Below are 18,594 nucleotides of genomic sequence, written 5' to 3'. Positions count from 1 at the left end.
TACATACGGGTCACGTCTACTTACCAGCGGCGTCACGCTCGCTACCTTTGAAGGTAGTATCACACTGGATGTTTTCCTCCAAACATTGTGGCTATGGCAAAAGAGAGAGAGAGAGAGAGAGAGAGAGAGAGAGAGAGAGAGAGAGAGAGAGAAGAGAGAGAGAGAGAAGAGAGAGAGAGAGAGAGAGAGAAGAGAGAGAGAGAGAGAGAGAGAGAGAAGAGAGAGAAGAGAGAGAGAGAAGAGAGAGAGAGAAGAGAGAGAGAGAAGAGAGAGAGAGAAGAGAGAGAGAGAAGAGAGAGAGAGAAGAGAGAGAGAGAAGAGAGAGAGAGAAGAGAGAGAGAAGAGAGAGAGAGAAGAGAGAGAGAGAGAACGGGTAGCTTTGAAAGCTGCAATTGAAGGCGGCTGCCTTACGATTGGTTGACAGTTCTGAAAACATGCTTGTGATTCGCTGGGAGTCCAATGATGTCATCGCCGACGCTCGCCCTATCAGCAGCTTCACTGCCTTAAGGTGTCACAATGGCCATTTTCGTCCAACAGTTGGGGCTCCAGGCAATGCCCGTGCGCTAAACCAGGAGCAAGTTCACGGTTATCTGTAAGCTGGTGTCACACAGGGCTTTTTTCTTCCCACCGAGTTGGCGCCAGCTAGGGGAAGCGGCAACTCCAAATTTTCCGGGTGTGCGTCACACACGGCCAAGGTCGGTTGCCCGTTGATACAGGGCAAGTGCTTTGTTTACATTGTGGATGTGGATACAGGCAACCGACCTCGGCTGTGTGTGACACACACCCGGAAAAGTTGGATTTACCGGTTGCCCAAGCTGCCGCCAATGTGGTGGGAAGAAAAGGGCCCAGTGTGACATCAGGTCACGGATAACCGACAACTCGCTCCCGGATGGGCGCACGGGTGTTGCCAGTAGCCACAACGGTTAGAGGAAAAGGGCCAGTGTGACACTGCCCCAAGGCAGCGAGGCCGCTGACCGTGTGAGTGCCAGCGATGACGTCATCGGACTCCCAGCGAAACACAAGCGCACTGTCAGAGCTCAATCAATCGTAAGGCTTCATCTGTGGCTTAAAAACGACCCGTTCTCTCTTCCTGTTTTCTTCCTTTTTCCAAGGTACATATTTTGAGATAACGAGGGAAGGAGGAAAAAAAGTGAGCTCCGGGGGGCAGCATGAGCCAATTATAATGGCACCACTATAAACAGTTGCCTGCGCCATGACTTGACTCGGGGTCGACCATCAGGCCCAGATGGATAGTCTAACGGTGCCATAGCCCACATGTAAAAAAAAAAATAATAATAATAAAAAAATAAATAAATAAAAATAAAATAAAATAAATCTCCACGGGTCAGAACAGATAAGTGTTTTTTCAGTGTTTTCAATACCTCGAGTTTAGTGATCCTCGAGTTTAACGCTTTACCTTCGGAACGAAGAGAGCGCGAAACTCGAGAGGGCACTGTAGATCAATTTTTCATTCGGTGGCAGTCTCCCCATGACATCATAACTGGTATATTCATGACAATTCTTCTTACTTCTTATCCCTCCCTGCAGAGCGCTTCAACATGTCGCTGATGGAGGTGTACCCCCTATACGACCTGGACCTGTGCGAGGTGTGCGGCTCCTACCAGGTAAGCACAGCTGTTGTAATTCAGGAAGACAAGGCAGTTAATTAGTGACTGTATCTTCTGAGATTTCTGGAGGGGACAAAGGTCCATGTTAAGGAAATTTATGATCGGATTATGGCAGAAAGACATCGGCAAAATATCAGGAAGACAAAAACCTATTCTGGAAGGAAGTTAAAAGAGAAATGTGGGTAGGAAGAGTGAGACTTGCAGGATAATGGGAAGCAATGGGAACCTTGTGAAGAGAAATGAGGAGATAAAAGTGTCAAAGCAGTATTTTGAATCTGTGATGAAAGAATGTCAAAGGAAGAGGAAAAGTGACCAATACAAGTGTGAAGATTAATATAGGGCACATATTTACACAGGGAGAGATTGAAAGGAGGAGATAAAAAAGGAAATAATGAAGTTAAAAGTAGAAAGGCCCCTAACATTGGTGGCATAACAGAATAAATACTAAAATATGGGTAAGTGTTGCTGTGGAGTGGATGTTGTGAATCTACAATCTAGCCTGGGAATGAGCAAGGTGGGGTAGAGGATGCCTGGAGGAGGGCCATCAGTGTTCCTCTGTATGAAGTGAAGGTAGTAGAGAGAAGTGTATGAGTTCCAGCAGAGTCAGGTTACTCAGTGTGCAAGGAAAGGTTTAGGGAAGGATTTTAAGTGAGAGGATGATGGAAATAGCTGATACAAGTGTAGGTTATGAATGTTTTATTGATGAGGTAGAGGATCTGTAGGTAAAATTTTGCTAGCTGAGGAATACCTAGAGAAAAAGAATACCTAGAAAAGTACTGAGAGAATAAGCAGCTGTTTTCTGCTTTCATGGACTTGGGAAAGGCCTGTAAAAGGGTTGACAGGAAGGGTTTATGGGATGTTCTGAAGATATATGGTATGAGTGGATGTTTACTTGAAAGGATCAGGTAGTTTTTTTTACAAGAATGTGAGAGCCTCTGTGTGTGTGAACAAGGAGATGAGGTATACAGCTTTGATGCTGGTGTGGGTATGAAAATGTATGTGTGTGATGTCAACATGGCTGTCTGTTGTCTATAAGAATGGTTATATGAGAACAATGAAAGCAGAGTAGCAGTGGAGTGAGGAGTAGTCTTTGGTGGCAAGCCATTTTGTGGATGATACAGTGTTGTTGTCAAAAAGTGAGAAAATGCTTGTTGATGAATTGTACAGGAAGGAAAAAAGCTGCAGGTAATTTGTTGGCAAGAGTAAGGCATTTGAGAAGGAAAGAGAAAAAAGAAGAGAACAATCAGTGTGAGATCTGTGTTGGAAAAGAGAAGCTGAAGTGACTGAGTTTGAGTAGTTAGGGACAGTTTTATGAAAGCATACATTTGCAGTGTTTTTTATCCATGCGAGGGATCACCCAACATTGATCCCTCCCTCTTTAGCATAACCCTTCAAGAGATTTGGTCGATATCCATATCATGACGGGGAGGGAGCACTGATTGAAAACTCTTTGCTTTTAGCACAACAGTAGAGAGCCTCCTAACTTTACCTTGTTTATCAAAATTACTTCAGCCCAGTCATTATACGTCTTTTCATTAACCGGTCCAATGAGAAATTTGTTTGTATCAATTGCTGAAAGTGTACATACTTGTTCACTGATTCTCAAGCTGCCTCTTGGATGGCTATTTGTGCAACTTTAGCACGATTGTTGAATATAATTTTAGTCTTCTTCAGCTGCAGCCCTGTGTGTGGAGTCTCCCTGTTTAGTTCTGTTATCATATGTTGCAGTTTACCAAGTCATGCTAAAAAGTACAGTGTCCCTGGCAAATCAAAGATGCCATAGATATTAGTTTCCTATTTCCATTCCTTTATTCCCCAAGTGGAGTATGTTTTTAATTTCCTATAATCACGCCGTCAACATTTTGGGTGATATGGTATTGCATTGTCACTTCCTTATTTGTTGATACTTTTCTGGTAACAGTATTAATGTTCATAATTGCTCTTCCATCCCTGTGAATGTCTTCAAAATCCCACAATAGATTTGCCTTATGCCTCGTTGCTGAGTTGCATTCAGCAGCAATAATATGGTATAATAGTTGTTGCCGTCCCTTTGTAGAAAGGGACAACCAACCCTATCTACCAGTCAGGAATGTACCAAATTACCATACAGAAGTCAAGACCGCATGCAACCCGCGGATCATGGCCTCACCTCCAGCTTTGAGCAGTTATGCACTAATGTTACAGGTACCAGGTGCCTTTCCACCCTCAAAATTTGTCATAGCCTATTGGACCTCATCAGGAGAGGGTGGATCAGCATCTGCCACCTGCAACCCAGCAGATGAAAGTTCCCCACTTGGAGGGTCTGCAATGTACAACTACTCAAAATACTTAGCCCAGTGAGCTCTCTTACTGTCCATGTCTGACTCAAGGCAGCCATCTGCTGTTCAGATAGCGCTCACCTTAGTTAATTGTGAGCTGTCCACTCGAAGGGTCCCCCATGTACAACTGTTTAAAGTTCTCAGCCCAACGAGCCCTCTGCCCATCCATGTCCACGAGGCAACCATTTACTGCTAGAATAGCACTAACCTGAGAGGCAGTCTGAGTGGGGCTCAGTAAGCAGGCCATCAGTCATTTGCATTGAAATAGTCCTCAATGGCCTTAGTGAGACTCCTGACACATGTCTCTGTCTTGGTTGCCTCATAGAGCTCTCGTCCTACATATATTGATTCAGGTTTACAGCAAGCCTGACAGGACTCTGACTCTTGGTGTTCTTCAATGCAAAGGAATTACTGCAATTAAGAAATAACATTAATTCAAAAGACATGGACAAAATGAAAGGCTAAGTATAGCAGAAGAAAACATTTGAAGTAGATATATGATGGCAGAGAGATGAAAAAATGATGTAATATCTGGCAATATGTCAGTCTAAAATCTAGATGCATAGTTCAAGGATCATCTCACTTCAACTAAGTATACAATGGCCCAACATTGATCTTTATAGATTATGGAACTTTTACAGTAATAGATAACACTACAACAATGTGCACTGTTAGTGCCAGGAGAGGGGTGACTGAATGGGAAGGAAATGCATACTGTGACAGCATTTTATCAGCATTTTTTTTTCCCTTGTCAATGTTTTGCTATTTTGATACTGAACCAAATTTAGCCAACTTACCTTCATGCTTTGTTGGAGCTGATGAAACCAAGTAGATCCAATTTTAGTCTTATGCTTTTTTGGAACTATGTCCCTTTTCATTGGTTTTTCTGACATGCAGTGGGACACAAACATGTTTTAATATTTCATGGAAGTTTGCACTAGTTTTAAAACCTATTAATTTCTGTGTCTCTCCACAGTGTCCTTACTGCCCCTTCTACAGCAGCGCACCGCCACTGCCTCCAGCGCCCATGGCCATCCTTCTGTCCTTGCTGGTGTTACTGCTGCTTCAGGTGTCAGTGACTGGCAGAGGCTTCTGCTGACCCAAACTGCACGCCTGCATATTCTGAAGGAAAGAAAAATAGTACCACTAATGTTGTCGTGAATGTGCCAATGAAGACACATGAGGGAGAAGGAGAGGGAAAGGAGAGAGACAGGACGTACACGTCTTACTCAAACAAGCATCGTCGCTCTCTACACAGTCTCACAGACCCCTCCTGCCACTGTTTTCTGCTGAGCACAGGAGGAAGACACAGGATAACATATCGTGTGACAATATTAGAGGGAGGGCAGTTTTGATGATGTATTGATTTAGTGATGATAGGTCTATTTTTCCATACTCTGGGATGATAGTTGTAGAGAGATTGCTTTATTACACAAACCTATTGTGTATTAAAAATATATATTGTTGCATTGCGTTTGATATTCATAAGTGTTGTTGCTGTGCTGCATATGTAAGCACATAAAAGTATACTACTGCTACCACTACTACTAAAACTGCTACTATAGTCGATTACATTTCATCCGTCCATCCACAAAGTGTGAATTTTGATGAATATGGCACATGCGTATTAATTGTTAGTTCATGACTGGGCAAAAAGATCAACTTGTGATAAATATTTAAACTACTATTTTCAATTATATTGGAATATTTATGTATATGAAAAAAAAAAAAAAAAAACAAAAATATATATATATATATATATATATATATATATATATATATATATATATATATATATATATATATATATATATATATATATATATATATATATATATATATATATATATATATATATTTATTTATTTATTGAGGAGGCGGTGGCTGAGTGGTCAGCATGTGGGCGGCGTCCAGGAAGATGCAAGTTCACATTCTGCCCGTGACCACAAGCTGGGATTTTTGTCACTGCCAAGTGGCCTAAGACTATCCACTTGCTGTCCTGAAGTCCACCTATCAACCTGGACTCCAAATTCTCTCTCTTAAAAAGAGGATCAAAGATGAGCTCCACAGGACAGCATGAGCCAAGCAAGATGGCACCACTACAAACACTTGCCTGCACCAGAACAGGCTGGGGCCGACCATTAGGCCCCACCAAGAAAGCCTACCGGCACCATCGGCTGAACGTCAAAAAAAATATTAATAATAGAATTAATCCCATGCATGCCGATTTGCATCAATAATGCCACACAAGCACACAAAAGACAAGTCAGATCATACTGAAACAAACTGTGGCCTTTTAAAAACTAAAATTCAGCTTATTTCAAGTTCATAACAAGATATTTGACTGTAAATTCTGATGATACGAATTTTAATACTTTACTGCATGTAAATCACATGGGTTAAATTATTCAAAATAGCATTGAATATTGGTAAATGTGATACTGAGCTTTTGTGAATAGTACCTATGTGATTTTCATGCAATAAATAATCAAAACACCTTTCATTTGCTTTTACACAGCTAGATGTCTTTTATGTACCTGAAATGAGGTAACTTGTTGGTATTTGAAAGGCCACAGTTCTTTCAAGTATAATCCGACTGTACTGTTTGATACTGAAGCCTGTCTTTCATGTGCTTGTATGGTATATCATAATCGATGCAAATTGGCATGTTGGAGGTTCATATAAGAATGTGAGAGAGTTTTTGGAATACGTTTACAAATATTCAAATATGTCATTAAAAAAAATGGCTGAAATATTTATCACAAGTTGATTTTCATGCAACCATGAACTAACATCAAAGCTCATGAATGAGCGGACAGAATGAAACCAACAATACCACCACCTTCACCTGTGCTTGTGCTAGAAGCTATTCTAGCACAACAGTCACTATTACGACTTATCATAATTACTATTACAACAACTGCAGCTACTGGCTATTGCTACAACTGCTACTCTTACTACACCTGACATTCTTACAACTTAATCTTGCCAGCAATACAATCTTTTACTACCACTACTGCTTTAAAACTATTACACTAACAAATATTATTACAACATTTACTGGAACTACTGTTGGCTACAATTAATACAACAGCAAGAACAAAAACTATTACTATTACTACTACTACTGCTGTGGCAACAACAATAAATACTACTACTATTACTACTAATACAATGTCTACTTCTAAGGCTATTAAGCTATCACTATAGTCTATCAATTTTAACTTTAGCCCTTGGCCATGACTCAAGGATTCCCCACGAGACCGCGCTGGTGCCACATAACTCCATTACTCTCCTCAGAGAGGGTCGCTACCTCTCTCTCTCTCTCTCTCTCTTTTGCATGGCTGTGCAGGGCGCGAGAGTGAGATCTACTTGAGTTGTCCATTGTGGCGTAACACTGAATGGTGCGGCCTAGTGCCTGTTGCCAAGGTCCGTCAGGCGGCACTGTCGCATGAGCCACGTTGCCAGTGATATGGAAGGTTTACTGAGTTGTTGTCTTTCCCTCTAATCCCAAGCCATTCATAACACCATGCAGTTGTATTATGAATGTATATATACATATATTCCATAAATAGATAACGTACAGACTAACAGTGAAACAGATCACCATGCGCAGGTCATCGCTAGATCTGTAAACAATGGGAGTTTCCCCGGGCCAAGCCACAGGGCTCAAGTAAGAGTCGATGGACTATAATGCCACCACTTCTCTTACTATGACTGTCATCATTACATGCTGAAAACTATGGCTTCCAGAATCACCAGCATGAACACTGGTTTACTGTCGTGGCAACTATCTCTTCTTTTGCTTTTGATTTTCTCTTCACCTTCGTCTTTTCTTACTTTGCAGTGTTTCCTGATCCATCGCATTAAGGGAGAGAGTGAGAGAGTGCGCTCACATGCGGGTCAGAGAGAGATTATGCTCACTGTATCAGTGAATATTGTTTAAGAGTATGCATAGATTTGTATGATAAGACTTAAGTTGTCATATCTAATCATTAGAATTATACATAGTTATTAAGCTCCCTTGGATTGTGGTGTGTTTGTGGTTAATTTTTTTGTATGTTTATAAAAGATTTTTTAAGTAGTTTAAGTAAATATTTGTCTATCCGTCTCAGTCTCCAAGTCTATTCATTCAAACATGTTTTGTTGTTGCTAGTAATGTATATATAACAGTTGTTTTGTTTTGTGAGGTTTTCAACTAAAAACGTTTCTTGAATTGTATAATCCAAAACTGCTAATTTGAATTCAGTGAGATGCTTGTTTAACATATCAATTTTGTAAGCTAAATGAGATTACGTATATAATATATACCATTACTTTAATTTTGTGTTAGCCATGTTTGATATTCCTTATTTACTAAAAGTTTATCCATGATATTCGTTATTTCACAAAACTGAGTTACACAATGCAGGTTTGCTATTTAAGTATTAATAGTTTACAATGGAGTACATATAGAAATAAACATTGACGTCAAGAGGCTGAGTAGTCTACAAATGACTGCTTCTAGGAATAAGTAAATTCAACTTTGCCTTTCCTTCCCACTCAAATCTATTCATACCTCCCTTTGTGACTGTCATATATTTTCATAAATGCCATCACTGCCTGGTTTGTTCCACTCAGCCACTACCATATTTCTTATCAGTTTCTCCTGACCTGAACCATTTCTGCAGGGCTCAACATCTGTTTTCCTGTGCAGATACTTATTCAAAATCAAGGCTTTCTACCTGTGTGAATACTTTAATCAGGTCACCTCACAACCTGTGCCTTTCCTTCTAAAGGAAACCTAGCTACTTTAATATTTCCCTGTATGATAAGTTTTTGAGTAAGCATGGATCATTATCTCAACACTCTAAGACCTGTAATAAGGAAACCAGAATGGAGGACTTTTTGAATTCCATGCAAGTAGGGGCCAGCACTGTGCCATCTGGTGTCTCGGCACGGTGGTGGAAATACAACACCTCTCATGTCCCTCTTTAAAATGGCTGAGGGGTTGGGCACATGCTACAATATTTCAGTAAAATACAAATGAAAATATAGCAAACAAGAAACGGTTGGTCACCTTAATTGCTTTATTTTTTTGCATAATAAAAAAAAAATCAAGCCATTGTAGGGAAAACTTTGCAACTCCAATTGCTTCTTGACACCCTCTTATCAAGCTGATAATGGTAACATCAGGCTTCAGCAAGGATTTCTTCTCTGCTATAACTTTGGATCTATATTTATATTTTCATACAAAATCATTTGAATTTTACTGAAATATTGTAGTAATTTTCCTCACGGCCCTTGCAGAGAAGAAAATGAGGGGTGTTGCATTTCCGTCTCCTTCCCGCCAAGGGACTGGGTACAGTTGTGACCCCGGACAAAATTCAGTTAAAAACGTCCCTCATTGAAATGAAGCATCAAGGTGAGGCTTGGCCAATGCCAAATAAAATATGAAACTTGCTACTTTCTTTATCAATTCTATGTAGGATTTTAAAGAAACAATTTATTAGGCCAGTTACTAGTAATAATGCAATCGTTTCTGGGTTAAAGCCGGAACACTCAAGCAAGCCTGATTCTCTTCACCGTTGGGATGATCTAAATTCTAGATTTACCTAATGTGTAATTGTCATGGGACTTACCACCATTCATCATGCTGCTATTGTCTATTACAGATCAATTGGCCATTTATTGGAGCAATTATATAGTCCAAGTTCCCCATTCAATACCCCGGGATCATGGTTCATCTAATTGATAAACCAATTTTTTTATCTTCAGCAGACCCAGTACATCATGTATATTCATGCCACATTTAAATCTATTTCTATGTAACAGATCAACTCAAAAATGGGCTCTTAACTGATCCATGAAGGGCACTGCTTTTTGTGCAAAATTTGACACATTTTTTACCGTTTACCTGAACTCTGCAGCCTGTCGCTGAGCCACACCTTGGTACATCAGTAAATTTTGCCCTCACTATCATGGATTTCATTTTTCACTTTTTGTCTCTTCACACAGTTCCACACACCTGTGGGGAATAATGTAAGATAAGTAAAGCATAACTCAACACTTAATTAATACTGTTATGCGGTGAGCCATGAACCCGGGCATCACTGATGGCATAACTTGTGATTATATTGTTACACATTAGGCTGTGATGACTAAGGTTTATACATATGAAATGCACATCAAGTGTAAATGTGTGGTTATTATTCTAGTTTGAACTGAATGATGTAGCAATGCAATTTTTCTGTACAACTTATTTGAAGTATACCCAAAATACCTCTTTGAATAATGAAAATAAAAAATTATTGGTACAAACTGGAATTTTTCTGATCACAAAAACATATATGCTGTTGACAGGTTTGGTAAGTTTGAATGCAGTGCAACTTTACGTGAGCAGTAATGATCAACATTACATGAAACAAATAACAAAAATATAGAGGAAAAAGGTCACTCCTCCCTCTACAAAATCCTGCTTGCACCCACTGAGCCATCACCCACCACAAAGCAGCCACTTCATAAACTGAGCTGACTTGAAGCTGTAGTGGATTCACATGAGGGTGAAGAGTACCATTACCCAAAATGTTCCCTTTTCTGGTCCCTCACTAGTGAAAAGGTAACCCAAAATTTCTGCATTTTAGTATTGCCTTTAACAGTCTCTAATCTGAATACTATTTTGTGAATTTATAGGTTTCTTGCATCTATTGTGTAGTGATCAGCTGCCTGGTATGGAAAGCCCTCCAAACCCACCTAGCAAGTGTAGTACTGCACCTCTTTGGCAGACTTTATAGTATCACAATCAAATATCCAATGATTATTTCCAGTTCACTGAAGTTAACTAAACACTTATCACACACAATCACACACAATTTATATCCAAGTACAAACGCTAATTAATAGCCATGATCGGTCATGTTACAAATTCTCTCAATTTCAGTCTGAAGAACTACACAACACTGGTCATTTACCGAGTGATAGATTTCAGGCTTCTTGTACCTCATACAATTTATGCATTTCTTCTCAGCCATGGAGCAATCCTTTGATTTATGATCTCCAGCACATTTGTAACACTTTGGGGCCTCTCAATTGTTCTTAGCAGTGCAGTTGGCCTCAAGATGGCCGTATCTCTGACAATGGTAACATATAATTGCATGGTATCTGTCTCTCACTGTGTACATTCCCCATTCTAATTTCAACCTATCATGATTCTTGTAAATCAGCTCCCCCACAGTTGGGTTGCACCTTAGAATGCAGTGCATTGTACAGCTGAATTGTGTGTAAGAACTCACTGCAGTCCAAGATGGTCTCCTTTATTTTTTTCTTGGTCTCCTCTTTATGCGTAATTGCATATCATGATCTTTGGTTTCATCTTTCCAACATTCTTGGTACTAATTTGCTCAACAGACTCCAATTTTTGAGCAGGCTCAGCCATTGTGTTCTCATTATCAAAGTTCATGACAATATTACCTTCATTTGTGAATCTTCAATCAGTTATTTGAATGCCATTCAATGCCTGGGAAACTTCATCCTTCATATCTGTTGCCTTATTTTCCTGTGTAGAAGCTTTCACAACAAGAAGATTTTTCTTCACTTTCCTGCCTATCTTCATCTTTAGTTATTTTTCCATTTTCCATTTTGACCACCTCAGCCCAACTGGATTCTGCATTCTCAGCACGAAGCACATCAACAACTGATCCCAGCTCCTCTTGCACCTTCTCAGCTCTTGATTCAACCTCATTTCTAACCACAGATATTTCTTTATATAATTCTTACTTGAATTCATCCAATTTTTCCACAAAGCTGGTAGCCAGAGATGCTTTATGGAGGCATGGGGTGCATATCCAATTTATTTTAGGTATATTATTCTGCTTGATTCCATACAAATTAACACACTCCACATGACACCACCTAAGACACAAGCAGCATCCAATCCACTTCTCGCCCGTGAAATCCTCACAAACGTAGCACAGATCCCTCACACCCCTGGCCCTGCCAGCCATGTCGATGAGCGGTTTTCATGTGGAGCTAAACGCGACACATATCTGCCCTGCACCACGACTCACTCACCACTATTACTGCACTGTATGATGATTTTTAGTGATAGTGAGACAAAAAATAACTACTGTAGGCACAGTATTTTGAACTTGCCTTAAATTGGATTTTTGTTTGTCTGGGGTCAGTCTTCCTCCCAATCTGTCTGACTATCTATCTGACATTTTCTGTTGTGGTGCCCAGGATATGGAGAAATAAGAAAAAAGACAATTTTACTGCAAAGACCATACATAGAAAATGAAGAAAATATTATAGGACAATTACTCTTCAACGAGCTAAAGATACAAGGATCCAAGGAAATAGTGTATGAGATGTGGAAGAAAAGAGAAAGCCAACGAAAGAACATAATGGAAGCAGCAGAATAAGAAGACTTGGAACAGCATCAGGGAAGCGCCGACACAAAGGCCAAGCTTCCCGACTTACACCTGACCTGACCTATGTGGGTCTGTTGTACTATCAGTTTGTGGGTGTTATTCCAGAAATACATCCATCTCACTTTGAAGGATGCTTCTTGGGTATTATTCCATAAATATATAGGCTATGTCTCACTTTGAAGGATCAATTTATGGGTGTTATTCCAGAACTAGACCCATCTCACTTTGAGGGGCTCCTCTGTGCCCTATGTGGAGTACTTTGAGCACACACAACAAACAGCTTGAGGGTGACCTCCGCTGTAACCTTTCATTAGGGAACAGAAGGGTTTCATATTCATTGGGGTAACATTGGGCTACAACAAAAGACATCTCATGCACACTGGGGTCTTGGGGTAAAAATACATGCCCCTAATTATTATCAAACCCCACCCGCTGTGTCCTCATTACCCAGTACCAATGCTTATAATTGTATCTCACAAGGATTCAAAGAGATGTAAAGGAAGACTCATTTAAAATACTGGATAATATTTACAAAACCTTAGCCACCTCTAGCAAAGTTAATACTTATACATCATGGATTTCTTTTTGGTACCTGAATGCTGTGCTGGGATAATATTTACGAAACCTTAGCCACCTCTACCAAATTACTCACCTGAGGAGAATCAAGCCTCATCTCTGGCGTGAGGGCATGGCTCCTCCTCGTGGGGCTCTGCAGGACGTCTCGCACCATATCGGTGACAAAAAGAATTCCCGCACGGTCCAGGCGAAACCTTCTGATGAGTTCGTCGTCGTCGTATTCTTCAAGAGCATCTTTCTGGGGGCGATAATTCCTGGGCTGGCGTCTGCGGTGCTGCTGGAGGTCGGCCATTGCTTGCACTTAGGAGTTCCTAGGCCGCACCTCCCGCTCCTAGGCCGTATCCTAGGCCAAACCCATTTCATAAGTTAACTAAATTTGATCATATAGGCCCTAGATTGGCGAGTCCATTTTGGCGTTGGCTCCCGCGGGTCCATTAATTCTCCCCTCCTTTAGTTTCGTTTTGTTTCCTTCCTCTTCCTTTCCCATCCCTTTCCTTCCCATCCCATCCCTTCCCATTGCTTCCTTCACCATCCTTTAATTCCTTCCTATCCCATCCCTTCCCATTGCTTCCTTTCCCATCCCTTTCCTTCCCATCCCATCCCTTTCCATTGCTTCCTTTCCCATCCCTCTCCTTCCCATTGCTTCCTTTCCCTTTCCTTTCCTTTTCTTTCCTTTCCTTCCCTTTCCTTCTACCACAGTCCCCCAACGCCTATTTTTTCCTCTCCTACGTTACCTAGAGCTGACATATGAGGGGAAGAGAGGTTTTGGAACTGTGTGGCAGAATGTCTGAAGAAGTGAAGATAAGTGACTTTATTTCAGTTAAGAAAATTACGTAACACTGAAAAGGAAGGTGTGTGAATAAGAAAGGAGGAACGAGAGGAGGAGGACCTAAGAAGCGATACAAAGCGTTACAGGTAAAAAGAAGAAGAAGAAGAAGAAGAACAGAGGGGAGGAAAGGACCCGCAGGAGCCAACCCTAGGATTGCTTTGTAGGTACGGGCCTTCGTCTTTATCTCAATGCCAGGCTGTTACCGGGTACTCAGGGGCAGTGAGATGTGTTCCTGTACCCAAAGACACCCGTGGGCCACAAACACGTGCCGTAAAACACGTAAACACACGGAAAAATAACTAAAAATGAGATTCGCCATTTCTTCCTATACCTCCCATCCACTCTCTTCCTCTCGCAGGTCGCAATTCTTATCAATTTTAAACGCTTTTCCAGTCTCACTCGGCCTTCCTTCCACTCTCACAATAAAGTCAAAGGGTTACAAGTTACCTGGTTGACATGACAGGTGATTAGTGAGTGGAATGAGCGTGAAAATGCAACAATACTAATGAGAGACAGCGGCACATCCTCACCGTCTAAAGGCATGTGGGTCACTAACGGCGGATCTTCACTTTCGAAGCTCCTTTCTGGGTATCGAAGGTTCGTTTACCTGTCTACTTGTCTATCGTTCTACCCAAGTGTGTATGTATCAATTAGTCAACCTACCTGTGATCATAAGGAAGTGGCATACCGTCAATTTAAAGACACAAACATTACTTTTACTTATCATTGACATGTCCAAAGGAAAGATAACTGGATTCCTCGAGCTACTGATTCAGTGTTTACAGGGAAAAGAACGGAAGAGAAACGAAAGGGAAGGGAAGGGAAAAGATGGGAGAGTAAGCGAAGGAACGGAATGGGAAGGTAAGCGAAGGGATAGTTAGGAAAGGAAACGAAATTACAGGAAGGGAAGGGAAAAGAAGCATGGGATGGGATGGGATGTGAAGGGAAGAGGAAGGAAACGAAACAAAACTGAAGGAAAGGAAAGGGTGGTATGGGATGGGAAGAGAAAGGAAGGAAAGGAAAGGGGTAGAAAAGGATGGAAAGGAGAGGGAAGGGAAAATAAGGCAATGAAAGGAAAGAATATAATTAAAAGGGAAGGGATAGGATGGAATGGGATATGAGATTGGAAGGGAAATAAAGTATAGGATGGAACGGAATTATGGGATGGGAAGGGAAGGAAAGATGGGATGGAATGGGAAGGGAAAGGAAGGTAAAGTATGGGATATTGGGAAGGGAAGTGATGGGAAGGCAAGGCAAGGAGACGAAGGGGATGAGAGGTGAAGGGAAGGCAAGAGAAGGGAAGGGAAGGAAAGGGATGGGAAAGAATGGAAACGAAAGGGAAGGAATGAAATGGGAGGGGAAGAGAGGGGAGTCCACCCAAAACATTGCCCGACTGGCTGAACGCGCGACACCAGTGTTGCCAACTCAAAATTTATAAATCCGCTAGGATGGCCTAAAAAAATCCGCCAGATGATAGGTGAAGCTTTAAAAATTTGCCGCTAGATTGGACTTGAAAATCCGCCAGTTACTCTTGTCAATTTTAAGATTTTTCCCGCTAGATAACTATGCAGTTCCGTCAGATATAGCGGAAAATCTGCTAAAATGTCATCACTGCGCGACACCCACACACCTCAACATTTTGTCTCCATGACGGCTTGCTCTGCCTATATTCGCACCCACAGACAGTGCCGGTTTAACCTAGTTGCACATGTAGCACGTGCTACGGGCCCCGCGCTTCAGGGGGCCCCGCGGGGATGTAAAAAAAATAGTAACTAAAGTTTTTGCCCTTTATTCTTAAATAAAAAGTTTCTTTTAATGAAGCCCAACATTGTTCGCTTTATTTGCTGCATCGATGCATTGCTGTGAGAATTTGAGGTTTGACGCGATTTTGACCCCCAAGTCCTTGACGCATTGAACGCTTTTGAGTTTAACGCCGCGCATTTCGTAATCAAACTTCTTATTCCTCGTTCCAACTTGAAGGACCTGGCACTTGTCTACGTTAAAGGGCATCTCCCATCTATCCGACCAAGCTGAAATTTTGTGCAAATCCTCTTGGAGGCTTTGCCTGTCTTCGTCAGTGAGAACCGAGTTACCAATCTTTGTGTCGTCTGCAAATTTACTAATGCGGTTATTGAGTCCAACATCCACGTCGTTGATGTAAATAATGAAGAGCACTGGGCCAAGAACCGATCCCTGAGGGACGCCACTGTGACCGGCGCCCACTCTGAGTTAAATCCGTCAATCACTACTCTTTGTTGTCTGTTGCTCAACCAATTCGAGATCCATTGGTTTACCTGACCGTCAATACCTATTTGCTTTAATTTGTAAAGTAATTTCTGATGCGGGACTTTATCAAACGCTTTCTGGAAATCAAGATAGACTACGTCCAGTGATTTGGTTACGTCATAAACAGTGAAGAGGTCGTTATAAAAGGTTAATAGATTTGATAGGCAGGATCTTTTGTTTCGGAAGCCATGTTGTGAGTCCCCAATTAATGAGTGGCTTTCAAGGTAACTCACAATTTTGTCTCTAATTATGCCCTCAAGTAGCTTACCTACAACCGAAGTTAGACTAATGGGCCTGTAATTACCTGGTATTTTTTGTCTCCTTTCTTAAAAATCGGTGTCACGTTAGCCTTTTTCCAATCTGAAGGGACAATGCCTTGTCGCAAGGACATATTGAATACGGTTGTGAGGGAGGAGAGTATTTCGCTCTTTGTTTCTTTCAGTAGAGTTGGATATACTTTATCAGGTCCAGGACTTTTATTTGTTTTAAGTGATTTGAGGGCTTTAAGGACTTCATAGGGTTTTATTTCAAAGTTAGACAATGCATGCTCGGGATTTACATTAGTACTGGTGTTGGTGGTGGTGGTGGGAGGGCTGTTATTATTAAACACCGAGGAAAAGTAATTATTTATAGGCTTGCAACGTGTTGGCTGTCAGTCATTAGTGCACCGTCGCTGTTTCTTAAAGGTCCAATTCCACTTCTGATCGCCTTTCTGTTGTTTATGTAACTGAAGAAGGATTTCGGATTATTTTTACAGTTGGCTGCAATATTTTCTTCATATCTACGCTTTGCCTGATGCACTAATCTTTTTACTCGTCGCCTGGCATCATTGTAAAGTCTAATGTTTTCGGGCGTGCTTTGGTCTTTCTTTAACCTGTAAGACAATTTTCTCTCCTTGACTGAGTGTTTAATTTCGCTATTAAGCCAAGGTGGACTTTTATTAGTGTTAATTCGCTTCTCGCACAAGGGGACAAATGTGTCCTGCTGAGTGAGTAAGTGATTTTTAAAGTTTAGCCAGGCGTCCTCTGCATTGCCGTCATCTGATAGTTGCATATCTATTAGTTTTCGTCGGATTTCTACGAAGTTGGCTCTTTTGAAATTGGGCACCTTAACTTTATTTTCAGTCACCGATGTTTGAGCTCTAATGTCAACGCGCACTAGTTTATGATCGCAGGAACCGAGGTGTTCTCCTACCGTGACATTACTGACTAGCAGAGCTGGGATTCTGTAGAAAAAATCTACCACCGGTATCGGTAGTCGGTAGCGAGCCGCGTCCAATCGGTATCGGTAGATCGGTAGATTTTTCAGAAATCTACCGATCGGTATAGATTCGGTATCGGTAGATTAAAAAAGCTTGAAAGCCATAGAAGTAGTCAGTAAGCAATGAGTTTACAAGTACGATTAAGTTTGTGTCATCAATTTGGAGCCTAACCTAACAGAGCCTCACTCCCATGGCCTCTGCCCAGGACACGTCCTCAAGTCCACAGGGGGAAGGAGACGCTGCCTCCACACCTCACCTCTCCCCAACGCTGCCTCACACGTGACACTGGCTTACGTGACTAGCCTCACTCTGCCGCGTCCCTCTTACAGGGTTCACACACTCCTACACACGGGCCCCGCCGCGCCACATACAAAACACTCACTCAACACACAGCATATCCTAACCTCTGGTTCGTAACAATATGATTAAATAGTTCACTGACTTGATCAAAACTTTTTTAATGTAAAATAAAGTTTAAAAAAGGAAAATCACTTGAACAGTTCAAAGCACAAAACGATTAAGTGCTGCTGCCGCGGCGGGTGGACTTAAAAACACTGCCACTTAAAATACTAGGCGATGAGGCTGAGCACGTTGTCGAGAGCGTAGGAGCTAGAGCGTAGGTGTAGGCTACTCGCGTCGGCAGGCCAAACAAGAGTGGGGCTCCCGCCAAAACTTTTGGCGGGAGCGAGAATCTGCTAGGTCGTGGCTGCCTCTGATTGGCTGAGAACGCCCTGAACGGCCGGTGATTGGCTAAGCGTGATGACGTCAAAGTAATACCTGGAATTTCCTGCTAACTGCTTCCCATAGATGCGCTCGAACGTGTTGAAACTTGTCCGTTTCATTTTGCCGGGGTCGTCTTCTCTTAAGTCTTAACAAAAAAGTCCCGCGCTCGCTTTTTCAATCTACCGATACCGATTGACTGCCAATCATGCGATCGGTAGCGGTATTCGGTAGTTTCTTCAAAATACCGAATGATCGGTATCGGTAGCAGTAATCTACCGCCGGTAGTACCGATCCCAAATGTCAATCGGTAGTCCCAGCTCTGCTGACTAGGTTATCTTGGGTCGCTATAACAAGGTCAAGTATGTTATTTTGTCGAGTTGGTTCAGAAACCATTTGGCTTAGATAATTTTCCTCTAGAAATTCGATCATTCTATGGGACTCACCTTCTGTACCCGACAGTGTCGCCCAGTCGTTATGGGGCAGGTTAAAGTCTCCTAGTATCAGTGAGTCGCTGTTATTAAGTGACTGCCTTAAGACGCTGTACATTTCAAGATCGCCATCAAGT

At 41.6% G+C, this 18,594-nt stretch overlaps 1 protein-coding gene across 1 annotated transcript in view; it reads left to right on the top strand.

Moving 5' to 3' along the window:
• LOC126988672 (CD109 antigen-like) overlaps positions 1–5,689 on the top strand; it is a 45,481-nt gene extending 39,792 nt beyond the window's left edge. The window contains 2 exon segments of the mRNA XM_050847027.1: positions 1,549–1,625; positions 4,923–5,689. Coding sequence (XP_050702984.1) covers positions 1,549–1,625; positions 4,923–5,045 — 200 coding nt within the window. The 3' untranslated portion in view covers positions 5,046–5,689.
• The last annotated feature ends 12,905 nt before the right edge of the window (positions 5,690–18,594 follow it).

This window comes from Eriocheir sinensis, chromosome 70, assembly GCF_024679095.1.
Source record: "Eriocheir sinensis breed Jianghai 21 chromosome 70, ASM2467909v1, whole genome shotgun sequence".
Taxonomy (NCBI): Eukaryota; Metazoa; Arthropoda; class Malacostraca; order Decapoda; family Varunidae; genus Eriocheir; species Eriocheir sinensis.
This window is presented reverse-complemented; position numbering and strand designations above follow the sequence as displayed.